Raw genomic sequence first — 24,026 nt, 5'->3', positions numbered from 1 at the left:
TATTTAATTGATAACACTCCTTTCACCTTCCTTCGGCCATTTGTTTGAGGAGAGATATTCACACATCCAACTGTCTCAGATGCAGGTGTGTTGGAAAATATCACTTGAGTCATTAAACAGTGTAGAACAGTCCTGACAAAGGTTCAGGAGGACTGAAACCATCCATCCATCCATCTTCTAACTGCTTCATCCTCTTGAGGGTCGCGGGGGGGGGCCTATCCCAGCCTATCCCAGCTGACACTGGGTGGGAGGCAGGGTTCACCCTGGACAGGTCACCAGACTATCACAGGGCTGACACATTGAGACAGACAACCATTCTCGCTCACATTCACACCTACAGACAATTTAGAGTCACCAATTAACCTGCATGTCTTCAGACAGTAGGAGGAAGCTGGAGTGCCCAGAGAGAACCCACGCTGACACGGGGAGAACATGCAAACTCCGCACAGAAGGGCTCCCCCACCCGGGATCGAATCGGGAACCCTCTTGCTGTGAGGCGACAGTGCTAACCACCACACCACCGTGCCGCCCGAGGACTGAAACGTTACTAATAAATTGTGGAGCTGAGCAAGGCTGCTGTAGCTCAGTCGTAACTGTAACTGATGCTGAGACTCTACTGACTGCGTGACTGGTAGATGGCAGTGGGTGGCGCAACAGGCCAAAACACAAATTCAAAACATAAACATGATTTGTGGACCGTAAAAGTTTTTTTTAGATGCAAATATTCTGGCTGTATTATTGTTGTCGGTGAGATCAGTATGTTATATGAACATTATTCCTTAGTCTCTGTGACATATTAGGAGGATTTTATGACTATTTGCTTTAGACTTCTTACATATAGCTCCTTTAAAGAACGTGCAGCTGTCATGTTAAAAATGAACGGAGTGTTAAAATACTCATATTAACTGAATTTACACTATTAGTCATTTCCTGCCTGCATGCTTTTTCCTCCTCCTGCTTTATCCTGTGATCCTTTCTTTATATTCTTCAAAGGTCGAAGAAGGCGGCACGCCATCAACCAATTTTAAGAGTGACGCACTGAACACGTCATTTGACTCGTTTCATGGGAACATGTAAGGAGCCTGAGGAAGAAAGACATGGCAAACAGAGGAAACTTGATAACCACCTTTGTGGCACCCATTATGTCTGACTGAGGCTTTTGGGTTTGACGAGCCAGCTCAGGCAAAGAAAGCCTCTGTTGAATTGTTTCTTGGTACTGCTACATCAGAGTCTGACAAACCCCATCACAGTGTGACAAACTTCATGTACAGTGTAACTAGCTCCAAATAAGTTAATCTGAATCTGAGTTTTAACAAAGTAAAGCTAAGCATGAGACAGAATTCTCTAAGAAGGCCAACATGTTGCTGACTGACAGACGCAGCTGCTCCAGTGAATCACTGGTCTTTATCAGGTTTATAGATAGCCAGGGTCCGGGCTGATGGGTCAGTGGCGTTGGTCCAGCGGGGCATCCAGTAATGGGAGAGCCACTCAGACCGGCCTGGGTAGTGTTTCTCAAACACCTGTCTGAAATAGTAGGCCTCCTTGGTGGATGGAGGGACGTGAGGGAACGTCTTGTGAGCCTTTTCCATCTCGTCATCATTCACCTGGGAGAAGACAGAGAGCAGGTCACACACTGTGGGGCTACGAAGGTGTTTATGTGTTTCTCTAAATGTACTGAAAAACAAGCAAATAATAAACAAAATATATTTCTTTTACTATATCATCTCCTACTGGTTGCATCAAAAGAGACACAAGACTCTGCGCTGTCAAAATCAGCAGATAAAGCCATGACAGTCTGAGCAATGAACCAACACATTCTCACTGTTGACACTCTGGGACGCCGTGTCAAGTTCTGTCTGTTACATGCATTGTCTTCTTTCATAATACACTTCTGTTTTCACAGGAAATTTACTGTTTACATACAGTCTCTTTCAAAATAAAGGCACTACATTGATGTTTTTTTTCCTTCAACCACAAAAACATCTGTTTGGGTTTAGGAAAAAATAACAGGGTTTGGGTTTAGAAACTTAGGGGACACAAACACCCTTCTCACGGGTGAAAGTCTGTGTTTTTTGGACCCATCCACCACCCCTCTCGCCCGCCCCAGTTGGACTTTTGCCGCCTTAACTTTCACTCTTGTCCCGCTGTCATTAAACTATAATGGCAACCGGTTGCACATCATGCCATGTTGAAGGACGCCTTTTCTCGTTGGTTTCTGACGCCGCAAGTCACTGCACAAGCGCTGGATTTCAACGACTTTGGAGTGAGACTGGGCTCAACGAACCAACACAAGAGCAATTCTTAAAGATAACTATGCCCATTTTCAAAAGTTATACATGTCATTGCTATGGTCTAGGACAGTCCAAATATTTAAGTTAACAACTGTCGACCAAATCCAGAAAACTAGAGTGCTTAAACTCAAATGTGTGATGTCATCAAGTATAAATTCAGTAGCTGCTCCATAGACAATGAACTGTCCCTTTCATTGTCTATGGAGCAGCTCCAGATGTAATACCCTCTGACATCACAAGTTTGAGCCTTACTTCTCTGGTTTCTGGCTTTGAGAGAGCTCATGTACACACACTGAGTGTAGCGTTAGTTCAGGTATCCCAGCAACATCAGCTGGGATCAAGCAGCCCGATCAGCTGATTGCTATTAGATCGCATGATTCCTTTCTACACAGCCAATTGGCAAATCTCGTTCAGTGCGCCCTATTTAAACTGCTTTAGCCTGCCTACTGTTGCTGCTTCTTGTGCAAGCCTCTTTGCAACCCGTCTCCACCCCAGCTCCACTTCTTGTAAATTGTCATTTCTGATGCTGCTCTGTTCTGTACCTGGGGGGTCTTTGTTGCTGCTCTCAGTCGGGGAGGTGTGCTCTCTCTGCTTTTGGCTTTCCATGTAGGCACATGGAAGGGCAGAGAGTTCCCAGAACAGAGCCGATCAAATTGCAATGGAAATAAAGTTTTCTTTGATTCAAGTGATCCTGACTGAAATAATGACTGACCTTTCCTCGGCCATGGAAATAACATGATGGAATTCTTAATGGTGGTGTTCTCCTTAATAGGCAAAGACCAGTGTGAAAAGCATAAGAGGATCGATTTGGTTTTATCTGTTTTTCTACAGATACATAATCACAATTATCCATGTGGCAAAGTATAAATGTTATAAATGCCAAAAGCACAATGACAGAGAGAAAACAAACAATGAAAGGTACAGATTGTGAACGACAAGGTGTAAAGGCATTCCTCAAAACCTTGGAAGGATTTTAAAAATGACAGAGAGATTTAATACCGCAGTCTGTCAGCGCTGTTGCTGGTTTCAAATCGTCATGTGTAAATGCACACAGCATCTCTCTTGATGAGAACAGAGCAACAACGGACAGCAGCTCTGCAGCTCTGCTCTGCTATGTTCTCATTTTAGAGAACGTAATTAATTTCCCTCGTTAATGATGTAAGGACCTATTTCACCCACCTGCAACCCAATGGCTATTAATCAGAACGCTGTTGCTGCTGTATGAGAGCTGTAAAGATGATTGTTTAAACCCCGTCTGTTGGCTGGTGTTTGACATGTGTGCAGTAGGAGAATCAGAGTGTTATGGTGGCGTTGTATTGTTTACATTAGTGCAAAAAACATGGATTTCTCCTTCTCTTTGATGCTGCAGGCGGGTGGTTCATGTGCATATGAAATAAAATCCTGCCGGTGCCACTGCATAGTTGTGTTATTTTTTACAGCGGACCTTTGTAGGTGGTTGACAGAAAGGGTAAAACCTTCTGTTTACACAGGAGATAAACTTGGCCTAGGAAAAACAAACTTGCCTCTCAGAGCTTCCTCAATTATCTTGACTGCTTCAGAAGCAAAGTGAGTTCATGTGTCAGTAATTAGGGAATGCACAGGTGACTGAGTCCCTGTACTGTTAAACAAAAGCTCAGTTTTACGCAGCACACATACCATAGACTCCAGGTGCTCCTGCAGACAGACGTACCAGGACTTCTTCACAGACATCATCCCGTCACTGAAGGCCTCCTTACGCCTCCACAGGATCTCATCTGGGATCAGGTTGACATCCTTGAAGGAATCCCTCAGCAGATGCTTCTCCACTCCGTGCTGCTCAGACCATTACAGACAACACTATTGTTACATGAAGCCGTGCTGGAGCGCTGCCTCCAAAGACTGTTGCATGTTTTAACTGCGACATGAACACTAGTTTGTGTGCTCAGAGAACACAGCAGCTGCACAGATGAACTGACCTTGGGGACCCTCATCTCCTCAGGCAGAGAAAGGTAGTACGCTGTGAACCTGTGATCCAGGAAAGGCACTCTGAGCTCCAGACTGAAACATAAAGAGGAACGTCAGATAAGTAACTAAAAAATGGCCAGTGGACATATAGGTACAGAGTACAGCACATTAACTGTTGCCCACAAACCTGAACTATTTATTATTCATCCACTGGTGCATTATAAAAAGGTTACCAGCTCCATTCCTATTAATTATCACTGTTTATCATTGGGGTTCTTTCATTTTTAATTCAGTTACTTATATCACAAACAGCTTGATCTTTCTGGCTTTGATGGCTTTCATTACTGCAGATATTTAGGCTCATTATTGAGGTTTAATTAATCACATTTGGCTCCAAATTAAAATGCAATATTAATTTTACCTTTTCGTGGTTAAATTAAAGATGAGATCTTAAAACCTTTCAGGCGTTTCATCAGGGATACTGAAATTAACGCACTTAAAAGCTACTGCACAATATTAATTAGTGCAATTTCTAATGTCGGTCTTTCATGTCAGTGTTTTTCTGCCCAATTAATTAGGTGACTTGCTAAATAAAAGCACAGAAAAACAGAAGTGCGCTGACGGAGCATGCTCTTTTTCTGAGTACAAGGACAGATGATCTTTTCACTGAGCAAACCACAAAATTGGATTAAATTTTTCACTGTTGGCGCCACCATTCAAAGCCATAAAGTATGATGAACAGAAAATGTATTAATCAATTATGTTGTTTAATCAACCAAAAACGCAAAGTAACTCCAAATCCAACTTCTAAAATTTGCACAGAAGGAGTGCAACAGGGGACGACACATCTTTTGCTGATTTATGTTTCATGTTTTTATGTTTCAGTGTGATTTAGTGTTTTAGTGACTGCACATTGCAGTGGTGTTTAATAAAGTGACAGGCGTTACCCATGTGCAGCGGTGGTGCGATCGGCACGGAGGACATCAAACAGGTAGAGCTCCTTCATCAGTCGAACACTGTCCTCTGCAGCTGCTTTGGGAGTTGGAGCCTGGAGGAGGAGCACAATTATGTCATCACCAACACTTTAGGAAAAATTCACTCCAAATGCATGGGTGAATAAATAACAGGGCGTCAACATACACCGCCTGGGCTGTGTTCCTGGCATCAATATAATGACACCAGGGACACCTTTCAGCATCTGCATGAGAAGCTTTCAACCAGCTCCAATATAAACCCGTCCACCTCATTATTAGATGTTCAGAGCAACTGACAGATTTCAGAAGATGAAAGCCTGCTTGGGTGGACGGTCCAACAAGCACAGGACTTAGACGAAGGAGACAGGTGTTCATGTCTTGTGTTCAAAGCTTTTCCTGACCCTAACCTAGTAGTTTGTCTACAATGAGATCCCTTCTACATAAATACCTGCCAACCCCCTGCGTCAGGATACAATGCATAAGACCGCCCCCCGGCGCCATTATAATAGGCCCCGAGGCTTCTGCCCAAGCATCAACAGATAGTGGGGATGAGATCACGTTGTTAATGAATGTCCAGCAAAACTCTGCACGTAAAGCACGACAGATCAACTTAAGTTCATTCAATCTTTGCTCTGTCTGCCATGTCTCAATAAAGACTCAAAGAACATTAACATATAAGTCAGCTACTGTATGAGCTGCTACATTATAATGGAAGTATATGAAGGCCATTCCTATGCTCAGTTATGTCTCATAAGTTGTTTCATTTGTTTCACAGATTTGGTGCAGAAATGTTATTATCTCTAGGTGGTGGCTATAAAGTTAAAGAGGCTGTGATTATCCTAGAGGTCACAATAGGTTATTTATTCATCACACATGAATACCATTAGGCTAATTGAATCTAAAGACTCTCAGCTTTCCAGACAGACTCAGTTCATGCAATACTATTTGGGGGCCCCAGTATGCAGAAATATTCAAATACACCATTTTTAAAATGGCAGGAAAAAAAATTTACTGCATGTTGCAAAGTTGTATGGCTTTTGCAAAAAACTGCACAGTCAATCCACAAAACCCATTTCATTCAGATATCTTGAGGTGAGAGGTCAAGAGGCCATGTTTAAAATGGCCATGTAATTTTCCTCACCAAATTTTACTCTAACTCTGGAGCATTATTTAAACTCCTTCACTACAAGCTAACATGACATGTCTGGTACCAGTGGATTCATCACGTCTAGTTTCATATGACACCGGTATCTTCACTCTAGCTTTAAAACACAGCCTGTTCCAGCCTCTAAAAGACAGTAACATAGGCCTCAGAGTGGAAAAAGTAAAAAAAAAATAAAAAAAACAGTGACTTGGTTAAGCTGACATGATACAGTCTTTGATTAAAAACAAAACCTAAGGGTGTCCTCCCAGCAGTCTAAGGAGCATACATGTACATGCTGCGTCCCCAGAATACTTTCACCAAACATCCTGATCTCTATCTCCCTGTCCCTCGTCAGTGTTAGCTGTCAGATAGAGGTAGATAAAAAGAGACGTCACTTCTACATCACTGCAGGTGACATATTCAGCCACTAGAGGACAGCAAAGACGAGAGTTAGAGCTAATGTTAAATGACTGCAGTTGCACAAGCCTTTTATTCCTTCAGGGAGTTTAGTTAATAAGGTGGTTCCAGATACTGTTCCTTACTTCTGTTTCTTTTTCCCAGTTCATTGGGTGGCTGCTCCTCTACTGAATCAGAGTAGTGGTTTCCACATGTTATTGCTTCCTTGTTGAGCAACTCCATTTCACAACATGGTTTATGTGCCACAGAGCCTCCTGTGTCTGAATTTACCTTGACTTTTGTGATTCTCCTCTTGTTTCTGGACTATGTGGCCCAAAACAGTTACCACAAAACATTTGCTTTGCATAAGACAATTAAAATCATTACATTAAATGTCATTAAATCATATTACTCTGGTATTTTCATTCAGATTCAAAAGGTTGATGGTGTCTGGAGGACTTGCCTTATGGAAGTAAATGTATCCCTGAGTCAGCTCATCAGAGCCCTCTCCAGAGAAGATCACCACACTGTCTGACTTCTCCCTGATGTACTTTGACACCAAGTACATCCCTACAGTGGAGGAAACACAAAGAAGAGATCACAAAGAGATGGCAACCTAAACTGTCAGATCAGAATAATGAAGGCGTCCTAATACAAATCAGTATAATATATAATCACAGTATGCACTGTGCTAGGACTGTTTGAAAGATGGCTACAATAATAAAGGATGATTTGAACAGCTTTGATAATTGATTATCACTGAAGCACGAACACTGTTGACAAAAGGCTGTACATTACGAACAGATGTTCTTTTTGTGCAGATAATTTTCTGTGCCAAAATTCAACCATAAATAATGGCATGAAGAACTACCAGCTAAAACATTACAGTTATAAATGAGACCATTAAGAAACATATGGTCACAAATGAAATAATGATGGAAAAATTCAAATCACAATAAAATTTCAATGAACTAATTACAAAATGAATTCACATTTAACGTATAATACATAAATATAAGCTACTTTAGTAAATCATCTTTAATTGCTTATGACATCATACACACGTCCAATGACTTCACGTTTACAGATTCACTTTTTTGATGAACTGGACCAGATTATTGGATCATAGATTCTATATTGTTATCAGGAATATAATGATGTAGTGCTGTGTTGTGACACAGTAAATGTCCCATATGTTGCCTCCATTGACCTCTTTCACCACTTAACTAATCTCCCTGCTTTTCACTGTGATTCAGACGAGCCAATCAGGAGGAAGGGAATGTAGGGGTGCAGCTGGCACGTTTTGGTCGCATGAATGAGCACATCGACCAGCACAAACGTGAGGTGACCTATCAGACAAAAAAAAAACGACTACACTACTCCCGACTGCTGAAATGCCTCGTTGGAAGAGCTGAATCAGTCGCCAGCGCAGCTTTAAAGCAGAGCTGAATCTGAATATTTGACTGTTCAGATATTCCCTTTTCAATTTTGTGATTTGGACATTCCTTTTTTTGAGAAATAACAACAGAAATTATAAATAAATATAAATCTCATTGTTTCCCATACACTGATTTTTCTGTGGCAGCCCGCCACAGTAACATTGACTGCCATGTATTGATTTTCTTTCTGTCTATATTTTTACTATTTAAAATGGGTAAAATCTTATTTCACTACAGAGCTGCATGCAGCGTATTGGAAGCTAACAGCTAGCTCACCCGCGGTCCCTCCACCTCCCTGCCACTGGGACTCTATTACAAGTATTCAGAGTCATGAAAGCCATGTTACACTCTATATCTTTTGATGCAACTTATTTTTTCATTTTTCATTAACTACGTTTCCTGGCATGCTCCACCCTCCACTCACCGACAGAGGCACGTACGGTGGTGATGTCATACGTCTCCAGGTGAAAGATCACCTCCTCCACAGCTTGGATTCCTTCTTCTGCAGTGAAGTTCACCTCGTGGTGTTCACTGCCAATGTGAGCCGCAACCTGACAAACAAACCACTTTGCTTTTTCAACAACACACCATAAACCCTTTACACCATAGACTGTCCAAAGAAAGTAAGTCGTCAGAATAATTGTTTGCTAGTTAAAAAAAGCTAAATTTAACTGCAGGGTCATTATAAGAAAACGTGCCATTTTATGTCTCTCGAACAAAACTGTGCTATAAATGTCAATAAACAATAAATACACTATACTCATTTTAGAATTTATTTTCCATGATATCTCTTGTAACATTAAAACAATGTAAAATTTTATTTATTTTGTTTTCAAAGAGTTTTAAACACCTTTTTGTATGAAGCATCATTCAAAAGCTGTAAAAATGGCCTGTCGCTCAATATGATTGTTCTACTTTTACTAGCTATTAAGGCCCAAAAAAGTCAAACTATCATAAAAACATAAACTTCTATATAAAGCCTCAAGTGTCCTTTCATTATTCATGAATGGGTTTTATTCTTAATATATGTAAAATGTTGTAAAAAAACATCAATTTAGTCAGGTCGCCAGGTAGTCGTCAACCCTGTTACTTTTAACGAAAACACCCTTTCTGAGATAATTGACTACTCCGAAAGTTGCATCATTTCCTGGGAGTGAAATCAGCTTCCTTTTGTGAACATGCTGGTGAAAAGACAATTAAGTGTCCTCTTATTTTCATGATTTTTCTTATAGTTACCATTCTAGCGTTAAACGGTTGATGGTAACAGGGTTGACAAAAGTATGGTTTTGCGAGTACATGAAAATATACTTTCCTTACCAATAGTATTTACATTATATACATTGTTTTACAAGTTTCATTGCTAGCTGAGAGGGAAATTGAAAAAACTGTGCACTTGGTGACAAGTTTTTGAAATATGTCATGGTGTTAAACTTGGTGGATTGGTACAACATGGTCCAACATGGACCCCATTACAATTTGGAACAGATCCAAATCTCTGGTGAGGGCCATATTGAAATTTGTGGCTATCCCAACTTGGTTTTTGAAAACCTTATACCCATAACTTACACTATGCCAAATTTCAAAAACTTGTCACCACGTGTACAATTTTTTCAATTTCCCTCTCAGCTAGCGATGAAACTTGTAAAACCATGTATATAATGTAAATGGTACAATGGTAACAGGGTTGACGAAAAATGTTCTTGGCAGCCATTACTAGCCATGTGGTGAAGGTCATGAGACCACATGGTGTGCATTCATTGGAGGGTTATATCATTTTATTTACGTACATTAAAAATTTCTAACAAATATCTTTTTAACGTGTCCTTTTGTGGAAACAGGACTGACACATTAAGCTTGTCCCCCTCTGTCAAACATATAACTCTAAGAAAAATCATGAAAAGAAGAGGACACTTACTTGTCTTTTCACCAGCATGTTCACAAAAGGAAGCTGATTTCACTCCCAGGAAATGATGCAACTTTCGGAGCAGGCCAAACATGTTCAATGGATCAATTTCACTGTCACTGTCCTTTCGATATCCTTCATGTTTTGAATAATGCTAAAACCTCTCAATAAATATGTCTCCAAAATATTCTTTGATTAGTCATGTTGAATTAAAGGTTTATGAATGTCCCATTATCTTCATTAGACCCAAAGCTGCAACTTAAACTATCAGTATGGTAACTGTTGTCAACCCTGTTACTGAGGTGTCAGCCCTGTTACCTGTATAATTTTCTAGTATAATTCAAAAAATTAAAAGACAAATGTTAAATCAACTCATTTTATATGTTAAGTAAAAGAAACCAATAATCTACAGAACGAAATGTGGGTATTATTGTTTTGTTTCCATATTCTGTTCTTAAAAAGAAAGATGCTATGAAAGCGTCAGTTGCAAATGAGCATATGCATCCATGGATAAAAATAAACACCTCATCTCACTGTACAAACACACTCACTGTAACAAGGGAAGATTTATCCTTCATAGTATATCAGATTTGTTGTCAATATGCATTTAAAACTTAATTGGTGTATCGTAACACGGTTGACAAAACACACATATGCATGTTGATTAAATGTGGAAAAAAATAAAAAATAAGATAGCCTGAGATGGCACAGCACCTATTTCTGATAGGATCTATTTAATCCAAAAAGGGTCATAAATAGTTTTAAAACAGTACTTTGAAAATCAAACATTAAGAATGGGAAATGGCATGTTTTCATACAATGACCCTGCAATTACGACCAAATTATGTGAACCTGTAACAATACTACCAGACAAAACATTATGTGAAAGACCTCTATCAGAAGGACTGACCTTGCGAGCAGCTATTATGTCTGGACTGTCCTCTGACCCGATTGAAAACGTCTGGATGGGATACGGCAGCTTCTCCTCCTTGGCCAGCTTTACCAGCATCGCAGCGACCAAACTGGAGTCCAGACCACCTGAAAGAAGGAATTTAATTTGAAAGGACAGACACAGGAAGTGTCCACGCTCAGCAGTCAGACAGGAGTCAGGTTAATTTCCAGGGCTGGTACCTGCAGTTATTCCACAGGCTAGTTAATAACATGTCGGTCAGGAAATCCAAAGTGTGGGATCATTTTGAGAAGGTGAAGGACGAACCCAAGGTGATGTGTAAACTCATCTTCATTGGTCAACTACAAACATGACGTATCATCTGAAACATGGAAGTAGCTACATGCCCATTAGCCCACAGCGTCATTAACAGGCGGCTCGCTCAGTGTGTGACGTGCACTTGTAGATAAAATATAGGCCTATATTAATGAAGGTTCATTAGTACGGTTTTGTATTTCTCTGTAATGTAGCACAGTGTTAACAATGTTACTGATACTGTTCTTTCTCACACCTTCAACTCAAACCATTGTGTGTTGCCCCGCCCATCTTCATCTTTTTGCCATCACTGTTTATGTAACAAACAGCGATGGGAGTTGTTTGATTGCAGATGGCAGAATATTAAATTACCTGACAGAAGACAGCCAATCCTCCTGTGAGCCATGAGACGTTTCCTTACAGCGTTCTCAAACAGCAATCTGATGTTGCTTTTCACTGTCTCCTCATTGAAACCTGAGGAGACATCAGATTATGACATTGATTCAAAAAAGTTCATTCAAAATGCTCTCCATTTACACTAGTTAACAATGAATAGTTTCCTACCTGTAGGCAGTCTCTCCACAGTGTCGTATTTGGCATGAGCGGGCTCTTTGGTGCAGCAGTGAAACGGCGCCATCTGAATGGACTGAACTTTGCCGTTCTGCTTCAAATCAAAGACCTCAAAGTGCCCAGGGGGGAAGGGGACAACGTTGGCAGGGGTAGCCATCGCATGGGTAATGTTTGTGAGTCCTGTGATCAGGAAAACAACAAATCGAGCAATGCTGTAAAACATTAATAACAAGAGTATAAAGACCCAGATTCAAGGGGGGGGGTAATAAACTATCACATTACCTTTGGCTTCTGAGCAGACTGCAAGGAATCCATCGTCTGTGAGGAGTTTGAACAAAGGCCGCACTCCGTACGTATCTCTTCCCAAATAGACTTTTCTGTTGGCGGTGTCCAGCAGAATAAAAGCAAAGACACCGTCCAGGTGAGAAGCCATCTCCTGGATGCCAAAGCGGTCATACAGATGGAGCAGAATCTCACCATCCACCTCAGTCTGGTGATCAAAGTCAAAGTGTTTCCTCAGCTGGAAGAAAAGTGGACAAATAACACAGACAGGGTTATTATTTTAGGTTTCCTGGTGTGTTCACATAATGGTCATACCTCTCTATCACGAATAAAACACTGGATCAAACAAAATTCATTTTATTTTAGCATGGACTGAGTTTAGTTCTCTTCTCCCCATACTGTAGTGTCAGAGATTACCAAAAGCTGATCTTTATCATTCTTTCTGTCGCTTTCTTTATTCGAACATTTGTGAGAGCAAAAGCTGCAATGACTCAACAAAAAAGCATGACTTACAGCTCAATGAAGAAGGAATGAAAGGAACAGAGTCTACAGCAATGCTAGCACTGCTAATGAGGCTGTACATAGTGGTGCTAATGCTACTGTCAGGATGCTAACATGCTCACAACTACAATGTTAGCAAGTGTGATGTCTGCACCATCTGAGCACACAGCTACATTCCACTTCATTCAACTTTGGTCAAGCTAGCTAACAAGCTACATGCTAATGATGAACACCACCCTGTCTGACCAGCACAATTTTCAATAGGAGCGTCAGTCTGCCTGAAACAGTTGACATTTTTCCTGGCGTTAACACAGGTCTTTCCCTCCTGGATCTCTTTCCCTAGAACCAGAACTAACCATTACTACTAACAAAAGGGGCTTTTCACCAATAGCCCAGATACTACAATTTCCCTTTAAGTGATGGCGATGTTGGTCTTTAGATTTAGATTTTGATTTATTTATTTAGCACTTTATAAAAGATATAAATACAAAGAAATGACCAAAAAAGATCAGTGCAGGGAGAGGCAGAAGACCCAAACAGGCTTATATGAAGCCTCTACCTAAAGTTGCATAAGAATGAACCTGTGAATTTGCTTTAAAATAGCACATAAAGTGCTCAGGAATATTTCTTTTGCTTTTATATGTCTCACAAATAAAAACACAGATTTGAAGTATACTGATGTCATAAATACTAAGGATTCCAAGTCCTTTGAATAAAGGAGTGGATGCAGCATAGGATTCAGAACAATTCATTTCAATTGCAATTCTAATAAAGCGTTTCTGAAGGACCAGAATTCTGTGAAGGGTAGTAGGAAATGTACTTGCCCAAACTATATTACAGTAGGAGAGATACGGATAAATCAAACTATAGTAAAGAGTGAGGAGGCAATTTCTGGAGACGAGATGACTAACCCTCCTTATTATCCCAATTGATTTATTCACTTTTTTGCTAGCCCAGTCTGCTTGATCTTTCCATTTTAAGTTTTCATCAACAATAATTCCCAAGATTCTAGTGGATGCAACTCTAGGCATCTCCGTAGACTCAATTCTAATAATTTTACATAAATCCTTAGGGTATAACCTTTTACCTCCAAAAATAATAAAATTAGATTTTTTTAACATTTAAAGATAATTTATTTAATTTAAACCAAGTGGCATATGCGGCTAAGCCAGCATTTGCCTCTTTCATCAGAATATTGAAATTGGAATGAGAAAGAATTAAGGTAGTGTCATCTGCAAACATAATTGGAGAAAGAAGATTTGAAACATTTGCTAAATCATTAATATAGATTAGAAATTATAAAGGTCCAAGAATAGAACCCTGCAGTACCCCACAGAGTAGTCCAGCCATGTTAGAATTGCAACCCTTGACACAAACAAACCGCTTTCGATCAGATAAATAATTACTGCATCTGTCTGATGTCTCAACAGTTATGCAATCGTCTTCCTTCAAATTTCCGTTCAGGGCGTCGGTGGCTTAGTGGTAGAGCAGGCGCCCCACGGACAAGGCTGTTGCCGCAGCGGCCCGGGTTCAACTCCAGCCTGTGGCCCTTTGCTGCATGTCTCTCCCTCTCTCTCTCCCCTTCACACTTCACTCTCCTATCAATTAAAGGCAAAAAATGCCCTAAAAAATATCTTTAAAAAAAATAAAATAAAATAAAAATAAAAAAAATTTCCGTTCATGTTTCTCTCAGTTTCAGTTTTAATAATTAAAGTTTAACAAGACAGGGTAGAGCAGCAATTTAAGAGCATGAGGAATAAACTAAAGTTTGTGTCTTTTAGTCTTACTTATGTACTACAAATTCCCTGTGCATTCGAAGTCAGTAAGTGGGTTTTGAGGCTGCAAGCAGGAAACCGTGCAGGGGAAATGAACTGTCCTTGAGTATGTCGGTGAGGGTGCACAGGGTGGCCTCATCACGCCTGTTACTCAGTCGTGAAGACAGAATGCTGATGATCCTGCAGCATTGTTTTTGTACCATCTCCAGCTACTCTGAGAGGCCTTTCACAGCCAAGGACTGACTGGTTAATGACCGTATAATTGTTTTAGAACGTCACTTGGGAGATCAGCACTTTTGGCAACACTGAGGTAATATTTCCTTGGTCGTGTCTTTGACCTGGTATCTCAGAGACGGAGGAGAGGGGATGTTGTCCTCTTTCCTGGCACTGATTACCATATCCATAGTCTTTGTCCATTCTCCTGTCCCCATTCAGCCACAGTCTCCAAGGCCTTCTAAGTGAGGCCAGGGGGGCCCCATCAGGAGCTCCGTGATTGTAAGGCCATCGACATATTTCACGGGGATACAGGGACAGTGACATGATATCTGCTAGGATTTCACAGCGAGTGGACACACAGGCACCCCACTGCAACCTCTTCTCTCTGCAACGCAGACAGTAACCTCATGGGGAGGCACTGAAAACCTTGAGACGCTGCAATAGTGGTAAACTGACGGATATTGTGACACATCCTGTCTACAAAAGAAGTGCAAAATAAAGGCAGGCTGAATGGGCGATGATACACCTGAACTCGTGTAATTTCATAATGCAGGCTCTGATTGATACCAAATTTGGTGTGACAGTGAGGAGAGGGTTTCTCTACAAGCATTAAAAATGGACTGAAAATATCTTGATGTATATAGTAAATACAGTCCTGCAAACACATAAGTACAATAGAAGCTTAGAATTATCCAATACGAAAGTCTATGATGAATGTATTAATTTACTTTTAGTTAGCTTTGACTGGGATTATCCCAAAAACACCAATCAGGGTTTTCTGGAAAGGTATGACAGTGCTGAATCCAGAAATATATGTAAACTGTAGCAGGTATGATCAGTGGCCCAACATGTGTGACTTGTTCAAGCAAAATGAAACAAGTTTAAATGGTGTCAATACACATAAATCAGGATCAAATTGTAACAGACTACTTATTGAAGGTTTTGTATCAACGTTAATTGAAAATTTAAGTGCTGTAGTTGGTGGAGACGGAGCAGTGAAGGCTCAACATGGACTACAGGACACCTCAAAATGATTATTAAGTACAGAAAACGTAGCACATTGTAATGCTGGAAATACAGGATTTGGTTTAGCCCAACATTCACAACAGATACAAAACTCTAAGACCCTCAGGGTGAACGTGCATTACACATTATAAAGAGCAGAACAGTTGGAGGCTGGTGGAGCAGGCTCAACAGGTATCTCACTGAAATGTTGATGTGCTCGTGTTAAAGATTCTGATTTTTTAACCAAGCTAGCAGCACGGCTCTGGTGATGGTGTCGCAGCCAGTTGCAAGGGTGGAAGAGGTGCTCAGATCTTTCACTAAAGCAAAAGTAGCAATACCACAGTGTGGAAATATGTAATACTTGATAATAAAATGATCAGAAGCAAAAGCACTTATTTTGCAAAATGCCCCATCTCAGAATTTCCAATTATTTTACTTCAAGGTGTAGTGCTGTGTTTCCTCAGTGCATCAAGATATTCACATTATGTTTTTCTCATATGTAGAGGAAACCCCTACACACTGTCACACCAAATTTGGGATCAATCTGAGCTTGCATTATTAAATTACATGAGTTCAGGTGCATTATCTCTCAATCTGCCTTTACTTTCCACTGTCAAAATCTCCGTCAGTTTCACCACTTTTGCTGTAAAATATTTTTGGTGGTTAGCACTGTCGCCTCACAGCAAGAGGGTTTCTGGTTCGATCCCAGGAGTGAGCCCTTCTGTGCGGAGTTTGCATGTTCTCCCCGTGTCAGCGTGGGTTTCCTCCAGGTACTCCGGCTTCCTCCTACTATCCGAAGACATGCAGGTTAACTGGTGACTCTAAATTGTAGGTAAGTGTGAATGTGACTGTGAATGGTTGTCTGTCTCTATGTGTCAGCCCTGTGATAGTCTGGTGACCTGTCCAGGGTGTACCCTGTCTCTCGCCCAATGTCAGCTGGGATAGGCTCCAGCTGTTTTAATTGTAGAACACAGAATTTCGGAAAAAAATAATAAAAACAGAATCTGAACTTTTGGTGACAGAGCAGAAGTGGCAGTAAATTATTTAATTGCATTGACATGGGCTAATCTTGGTGGCTACCTGAAAGGTCCAAATCTAAAATCAGCTCTTTCGATATTTGTGAAATATGTTCTGCTGTGTGACTTTCCACCGACACAAAACTTTCCAGTCACCAGTCTTCAGAAATTACATGTGCTGGCGCTGTCAGACACTCTTCTGTTTGCACCGAGGTCCAAATTTCTGTGGTAAACCAAATGTCTCCCCTTCTGTTCCTGAGTCATGGCGTTGAATAATGGCCGTAAAAGTGTTTTTTGCAGAACATTATGACGTCACAGTGAAGTAGACCTTTGACCTTTCAGATATCAGATTTAACATTTTCGTAAAATTGTGTTATAATTAGTGTATAACTCTTGAGATGTGGCCAACATCCTTGAGTCCAAGAGGACGTTTGTGTCAAATTTGAAGAAATTCTCTCAAGACATTCTAGAGATATCGTCTTCACGAGAAGGGGACATACATATCATACGTACATACAGACAAACAAACCGAAAACATAATGATTTCGGCCAAAGATGTAGGCGGCACTGAGGCATAAAAAGTGATGGAAGGATTTCGGTCTTGAATCATTTAATCGTTGAGTCATGGCAGGAATAATGGGTGATTGTCTTTCTGAAGAGCGTTTTGGGATTTTGTATTAATACCGAAGTGTTCTGTAGAGTCGAAACAATAAATTAGATTAGATTTTTTCAAACCACCGCCATACCAACACCATCTGCGTGTCTTACTGTGAGATGGTTGTAAATCTCTCCGTTGTAGCAGAGCCACAAGAAAGGAAACTTCTTGATGCGTAAGGGTTGCATGCCATACAGCTGGTCCACGATAGCCAATCGGTGGAAGCCAAAACAGCAGTTGGTGAGGCCGTTGACGTTCTCAAAGCGGAAGGCATCGGGGCCCCTGTGAGCGATCTTCATGGCACTGGTGCACTGCACTGACAGGCACTCATCACTGCCGAACAAAGCCCAGATACCGCACATCTTGGAGCTGTGGAAGAAGGATAGAAAAAACAGATGTACAGTGTTGATGAATGTGCAGATTATAACTAGACAAGGAAATACTAATAAGTTAAAATGTGGCATACAAACTAAATTGATCTGTTTCCATCGTTGAAACTAATACAGTGTTTTTTTATGTGTTAAGATTAGGGATGCACAATAATACCAGCATGTCATCGGTATCAGCTGATATCGGCTTTAAAATGAATCACCCAACATGCTTTTTCTTAATTTGCACAGTAACTGAATATTACATAAAAAGCAATATATTTCTCCCTCTGCTGGTGGGCCATCACGACAAGAGTATGCATGCATAATATGATGTTAACTCCACTACAAAAGACACTTGGTGGTCACTAAAATTAGGTAGGGAAAAAAGTGGATATATCAATATCGATTATCGAGCAAATTAGTTGTTATATATTGGCAAAAAATCCAATTTCGAGCATCCCTGTTTAATTTTTCTGAGAAAGTGCTTGTTTAAAAAGTGAAACATGTCTGATGGTAAGAATTTCCTTGAACTACTGTCAACCAAATTAGACCATTAAAGGGAACACCACCTCAGTTAAGAATCCAATATCTCATGGCAGAGAAAGGTTCAATCAATATCTGAGAACATGAGCTGCTCTCTCTCAAGGCCAGAAACCAGAGAAGTAAGGGTAACACTTTACTTGAAGGTATCCACATAACTATGACATGACACGGCCATGAACCTGTCATAAACATTAAGTACATATCATAAACATTTCTGACTGCTGTCATTAAGTGTCATTCGGTTTTTGTCATGACAAGTTGACATTGTTTGGGTTGTCTTGATTATGACAACTTGACATTAATCAAAGTGACATTACCAGAAGATGTCTTTGTCATGACAAGTTGACATTAACAAGAAATGCACATCTTTTTGTGTTAATGACAAGTTGACATAATGATTATTATTGTTTTGACAAAGACTGGTAATGTCATCCTGGTTAATGTCAAGTTGTCATTATAAGGACATCCCAAACAAATTTAATGTCAACTTGTCATGACAAAGACAACTTCTGGTAATGTCACTTTAATTAATGTCATGTTGTCATAATCAAGACAACCCAAACAATGTCAACTTGTTATGACAAAGACAACTTCTGGTAATGTCACTTTGATTAATGTCAAGTTGTCATAATCAAGACAACCCAAACAATGTCAACTTGTCATTACAAAAACCAAATGACACTTAATGACAGCAGTCATAAATGTGTATGACATGTACATAATGTTCATGACAGGTTCATGTCATAGTTATGACAGTGTCATGTCACCCTTATGTAGATACCTTCAAGTAAAGTGTTCGCAGTAAGTATTAAACTTGTGACGTCACAGGGTATAAAGTCTGCTGCATAGACAATGAATTGGAGCCTGATTTTACGATACGAGTATTGCACATCAGCCATTCGTGCATTACACATAACACCAGCACACAACACAGGACCACTAGCAAAACACAACACCTAAAGCATCAACCGACATTATTTAACATCTTAATTGAGGTTGGCATAAATGAATTTTTAAAATGTTTCAGTTTAAATTTGGGCATCTTGTATTGTCCACCTGAGGGTAAAAGCTTGTGCTCAGCGTGGAGAATGTGGACCCACAATTTCCTTTGTTTATACCCAAACGAGCTTTATTCTATTGTAGTGTTCACAGAAAACATGCCCATATACTCAAAACATTCCCCTGGGTGCTCTTAGTGTCGTCTACATCTTTTCCAATTCATTGTCAGTGGAGCAGCTCCAGACTTTAAACCCTATGACATCACAAATTTAAGTTTTAGCACTCTAGTTTTTAGATTTGGGAGAGTTGTTGATGTTTATGTTGTTTTTTTTTTCAGATTTAGATTCAGGCAACTTTATTTAATAATCCCATCAGGGGTAATTTGTTTGAGCAGCTTGCCTTGCACCCATATTTTAACATACAGTGACATGTAAACACATAAATAGAGTTCAGTGGAATAAAGGAATCTATAAATAATAAAAGAAATTAATAGACTGATTATGAATAAGAGATTAAAAAAACACACACAAAATATATTTACAGAGAATTTAAAAGACGAATAGCAGTGGGAATAAAATATTTTGAATACCAGTTAGTTTTACAAGCAGGTAAACGAAGCTGAACTGTCTTAGAAAGCAGGAATAACATACATGAATTATGAAAATGGCTGCAGTTCCCTTTTAAGATGTATAAACTCCAAAGACACTCACACACCAAGACCTACAGTGAGCAAGCAGCCACATGAGGAGTTTTTGCAACAGACAGTGCTTGATTGTTTCTGCTCTACATTTGGTGAATGGACAAGTATCATTTACAGGTGTGCACAGAAAGAAGCACTGTTCTTTTTGGCTACAGTTTGGTGGAGGGTTTTATTTACTAGTGACACAATTTCAAAGATTTGCAAAGCCTGTTTGAGGCTCCTACCTGACACACCAATACTGTGGATTTATTAAAACTAAGAGGGCGCCTGCTACCTGACCTATGGTGAATATAACCTGCTGTGTATAACAACTGTGACTCTCAGTGTAAAGTTTTGTTTAACTTGAACTTCCTGTTTCGTTCATATTCTGCACAAATGTTTAATTCTGCACAAATGTTTAATTTTGCATAATAAGTCTCAAACAAAGTGGGTGGTTATCTCAACTTACCCCATTGAAAGAATTAAGAAGTTTAACTTAGCTGTTAATTAATCAAACATTATGCATCACACAAAATAATTACCAACACCTGACTATAAGCTTCAACATTATTAAACCAGCACACCTGTTCGACCAGTAGCAGGTGCAGAATTTTCATTTAGCTAAGGTAACATTATGTTCCCTTGTGTCGACAGCACCTGGCACCAAACTCCATTCAAAATCTTACCTGTTTAACATTTGCTTAGCTGTGGCGAATAAATTAAACAGCTCACAACGTAGCAGAGGAGCTCTCATACATTATTAGGTGCTATTGTTTAATTCCGCTCAAATAAAGCTGCATTTAATTTCAATTAAAGCCGAATTTCCAGTAACACACTACTGTCATGCTCTGTATATGTGTGTAACTTATACTTTCAGCTTTGAAGCAGCATTCTTTAAAAAATCAGTTTAATTTAATTCAGTATTTGTAAGCAGATAATTAACACACACATACACACACTGAGTCCTTGCTTACCTTCTTCTTTAAATGATACCCGTAGTATGTAAGATGCTGCTGAGACACTGCTGTCTCTCGGATGTAATGATGCAACTGCACTGACTCCACTTTGGCACGTAATCTAGCACCGGAAATCAGTGATTATGTCTTCAAAATAAGAGCGTGCCAAGCTACATTGTTGCCCTGTATTCATGAGGGGGAAGCAACAATGCAGCAAACAAATTACATTAAGATGCGTCTATAAATATTTTTAAAATATAGCTGTTAAACAATGAGCCTACTTAGAAGAAATGCAGAAGTAGCTGTCATCACTTGTCACATCCTAATTTTCTAGAGTATATGCTCAAACTTCAGGCAAACTTGCCACATTTGTAGCCCAAGTGTGTTACCATATATTTTACATTTATATAGTTCTTGTTTTTTCTAGCTCTAGGCCTTTGTATTGCTCATACATATTTTATTTGTATTCCAAAAAAACTTGAAATTATTCAGTAAACTGTTTTATTTTGAAGGCCGCATCTATCAATGATCAGGTGTTATTGAGTTTTTTCCAACTTGATGGTGCAGCCTCATGTCGGGCTACAACTGTAATTAGGCTCACTGTTGCATCACCTCACACACACTACTAAAGGAAGTAATCAGCTGCTTTATGTTAGTGGAAGAACTAGAGATGTAGTTTGTTACATATCAAAATAAAGTACAAATATTGATATATAAATTGTATAAGAAAACAAGCACTTTGTTATTCTGGCCTACAAACTACATTGTGACATAGAGATATTATCACATTTTAGGCATTAAGTAGTCTTGATATGGGTGTGACTGATAGCCCTACTTCATAGTTTTGGAGGTGGATGATGTAGATTCAGGGGGCCGTGCTGTCAGTCAAAGCGACCACTGACTGTCTGAGTTAACATTCAATTTATAATGCAGCTGGGGGTAATTGAACAGTAGCCTACCGCCACAGTGATGCAGCTTCAGATGACAATAACAATGGGCATTAAGCAGATGTTGAAGTACTCTGTTACAAGTCAAAGTCCTGCATTTAAAATCAGCATCACTATTTCTACAGGAATTCTTTGAGCTGATCCCACGTAGTATCACCAGATATGATTAATCCTGAATTAATAATAAAGACTGACTCTAAGGGTATGAAGCTTATGAAATTACCGGACAGCTTTAAACCTACCCAGCATGTAAATGAAGCCACTCGTTGGCATGGTAACATTCAAGACTTAGTATTAAAAAGAGGTTACTATTGGAAAAAATCAATTGTGTCACATTAACTGAGCTTTGCGAGACTGTTTAAGGTGTAACTCCTCCACTCTGTGCCCACAGCATTTTTTAAGTGGGTGAAGTCATGTCCTGACTGGAAACACTCAAACAGACATCCTTCCACATGCCTTCAAAAAAAAGCTGCCGCTTGGTGCCATCAATAGAGAGCACAGTGCAAGCTTCCACAGTTATCCAGATGACACACGAGGGTGGGCGTCACATTTCAGCCTCCCCCAGTCCCACCATGTTAACACCATTAGCTCTGTCAGCACTTTAGCGGTTGTTAGCACCATTAGCTGCTAGCCGCTGGCTTAACAACCTCCATGTTGAGAGCCGTGTGCAGGCAATCTGAGCTCACTGAATCATAGACGTGCTCTAAATGTTGCTTTTAACGCTGCAGCATACAGCGCCATTTTAGACGACATCAGTGTCGGGCCTCATCACTGCTCACATGGCTGAATGTGAGCCAAACCCTGCAGCCTGGTTCAACATGTGACAGATCATGTTCAACAACAAGCTAAGGGTGGAATATTCAGGTGTCTACAAACTTTTGCCAAGCAGGGTATTTAAATGAAGCTGTTCATGGACAAGCAGATAAAAGTATAGACTGCAACGACTGCGCCTTGCAACGTATCGTCATGCAGCAGTTCATGTATCTTATATCTTAACATTATGTATTTAACCCAAAGTTACGTAGGTTAAGTTTAGGAAAGGAAACATGAAGAGGACGTACCTTTAAATAAGTCAGAGTTCACTTGGAATCTTATTCTTATTAAAGCATCGCAGGTTAATGTAAAGATAAGTAGTATATAAGTGGTCCTGTGCAGAGGTTTGCTATATGTAGGAATATGGTTATTGGAGTCAGGTTAATCTACATTTTAAAGTCAAAAGACATTAAGTAGGTTCAGTGGTAGATTTAAAGATTTTTAACATCAGAAGAGCTTGATTGATTTGACATGAAGAAATGAACAGGTAAATAAATAAAATTAGATGAAATGTTTGTGGCAATTAAGACCTCACAAATTCAAATTTATGACAAATGACTTGATCATAAAATACTAAATATTAACTTTTTAATAAAAAGAAATTAAGACTTTTTAAGGACCTGCAGATACACTGAGACAGATACACTGAGAAAATTAAACCTAACTAAAACAAATATAGTTCAGTTTTTGTCAAAATGGAACCGACTACACAGGAAAACCGACAAAGTCCTTTAGTACTGAAGACAGTCCTTTGCAGCATGGCACAAAAAACAGTTTTACTTGTCTTAGTGAGGTTAAAATCAATTTGAGACAAATACAGACATGAGCACACCTACCTGGCTCCTCAGATAAGGTAAGCAAGGGTTTGGTGTCCTCACAGCTATAATGCAACCCCAGCTCAGCTGACCTGGGCCCTGTCTCTGGACGTGGGTTTAGTGAAAACTGAGTTAGTTAATCCTGAGAGGAGGGAAACTCTGGGTTTTCCATTTCAGAAAGAGAGGTAACTTAAACTCTGTCTGTGAAGCTATCCTGCTTGCTGGCAAGTTTTCTTCAGCAAACCTTAAGTTCCTCTCTGCCTCCCTCTGACAGAGCCAGACACGCTGTTTCATGCACATTAATTAGCAGAGTTTACTGTATGTCACAGAAAGGATCTCATTCTTTAACAAAAAGGTTTATCTCTGTGGGGATCCTTTCCATGATGTTGACACTTGGAATAACAATCAAGTGCCTGTCAGTGGCAAAAACAAGTAGATGTAAATTAACAATGCACGATTGCCCCACGTGGTTACATGGCACCCCCGACTGCAGGTCTCACTTGATACTGCACCAATTAAAAAAAAACTTGCTGACATCAGTCACTTGGACAAAAAAAACATGAGAAAATGGGGTTACCATTTCATTTT

General features: G+C 39.8%; 1 protein-coding gene across 2 annotated transcripts; it reads right to left on the bottom strand.

Annotated features, from left to right (window-relative positions):
- Nucleotides 1-1,193: 1,193 nt before the first annotated feature.
- Nucleotides 1,194-23,586, bottom strand: asns (asparagine synthetase). Of its 2 annotated transcripts, none has more exons than XM_078175487.1 (12): nt 23,460-23,586; nt 17,429-17,684; nt 12,148-12,385; nt 11,860-12,045; nt 11,668-11,769; nt 11,002-11,129; nt 8,613-8,739; nt 7,213-7,319; nt 5,183-5,283; nt 4,247-4,328; nt 3,948-4,103; nt 1,194-1,604 (listed from the first exon to the last, which is right to left on the bottom strand). In XM_078175487.1, exons 2-12 carry the CDS (start codon nt 17,675-17,677, stop codon nt 1,395-1,397), a joined length of 1,686 nt encoding a protein of 561 aa, XP_078031613.1. In that variant the 5' UTR covers nt 17,678-17,684; nt 23,460-23,586; the 3' UTR covers nt 1,194-1,394. The 2 variants fall into 2 exon arrangements, with proteins under 2 accessions (XP_078031613.1, XP_033492540.2); XM_033636649.2 differs by lacking the exon at nt 23,460-23,586 and adding an exon at nt 20,882-20,988.
- Nucleotides 23,587-24,026: the final 440 nt, after the last annotated feature.

This window comes from Epinephelus lanceolatus, chromosome 16 (genome assembly GCF_041903045.1).
Source record: "Epinephelus lanceolatus isolate andai-2023 chromosome 16, ASM4190304v1, whole genome shotgun sequence".
In the NCBI taxonomy this organism is placed as follows: Eukaryota; Metazoa; Chordata; class Actinopteri; order Perciformes; family Serranidae; genus Epinephelus; species Epinephelus lanceolatus.
Note: the sequence above shows the minus strand (reverse complement) of the source record. Positions and strands in the feature narration are given on the sequence as shown.

Coding starts and splice junctions, on each gene's coding strand:
- asns (XM_078175487.1), bottom strand. CDS start 17,677: ATGTGCGGTATCTGGGCTTTGTTCGGCAGTGATGAGTGCCTGTCAGTG. Junction 11,130..11,667: donor GATTGGCTGTCTTCTGTCAG/GTAATTTAATAT, acceptor TCCTTCTTTCAG/GTGGTCTGGACTCCAGTTTG. Junction 4,329..5,182: donor CGCACCACCGCTGCACATGG/GTAACGCCTGTC, acceptor TTTATGTTTCAG/TCTGGAGCTCAGAGTGCCTT.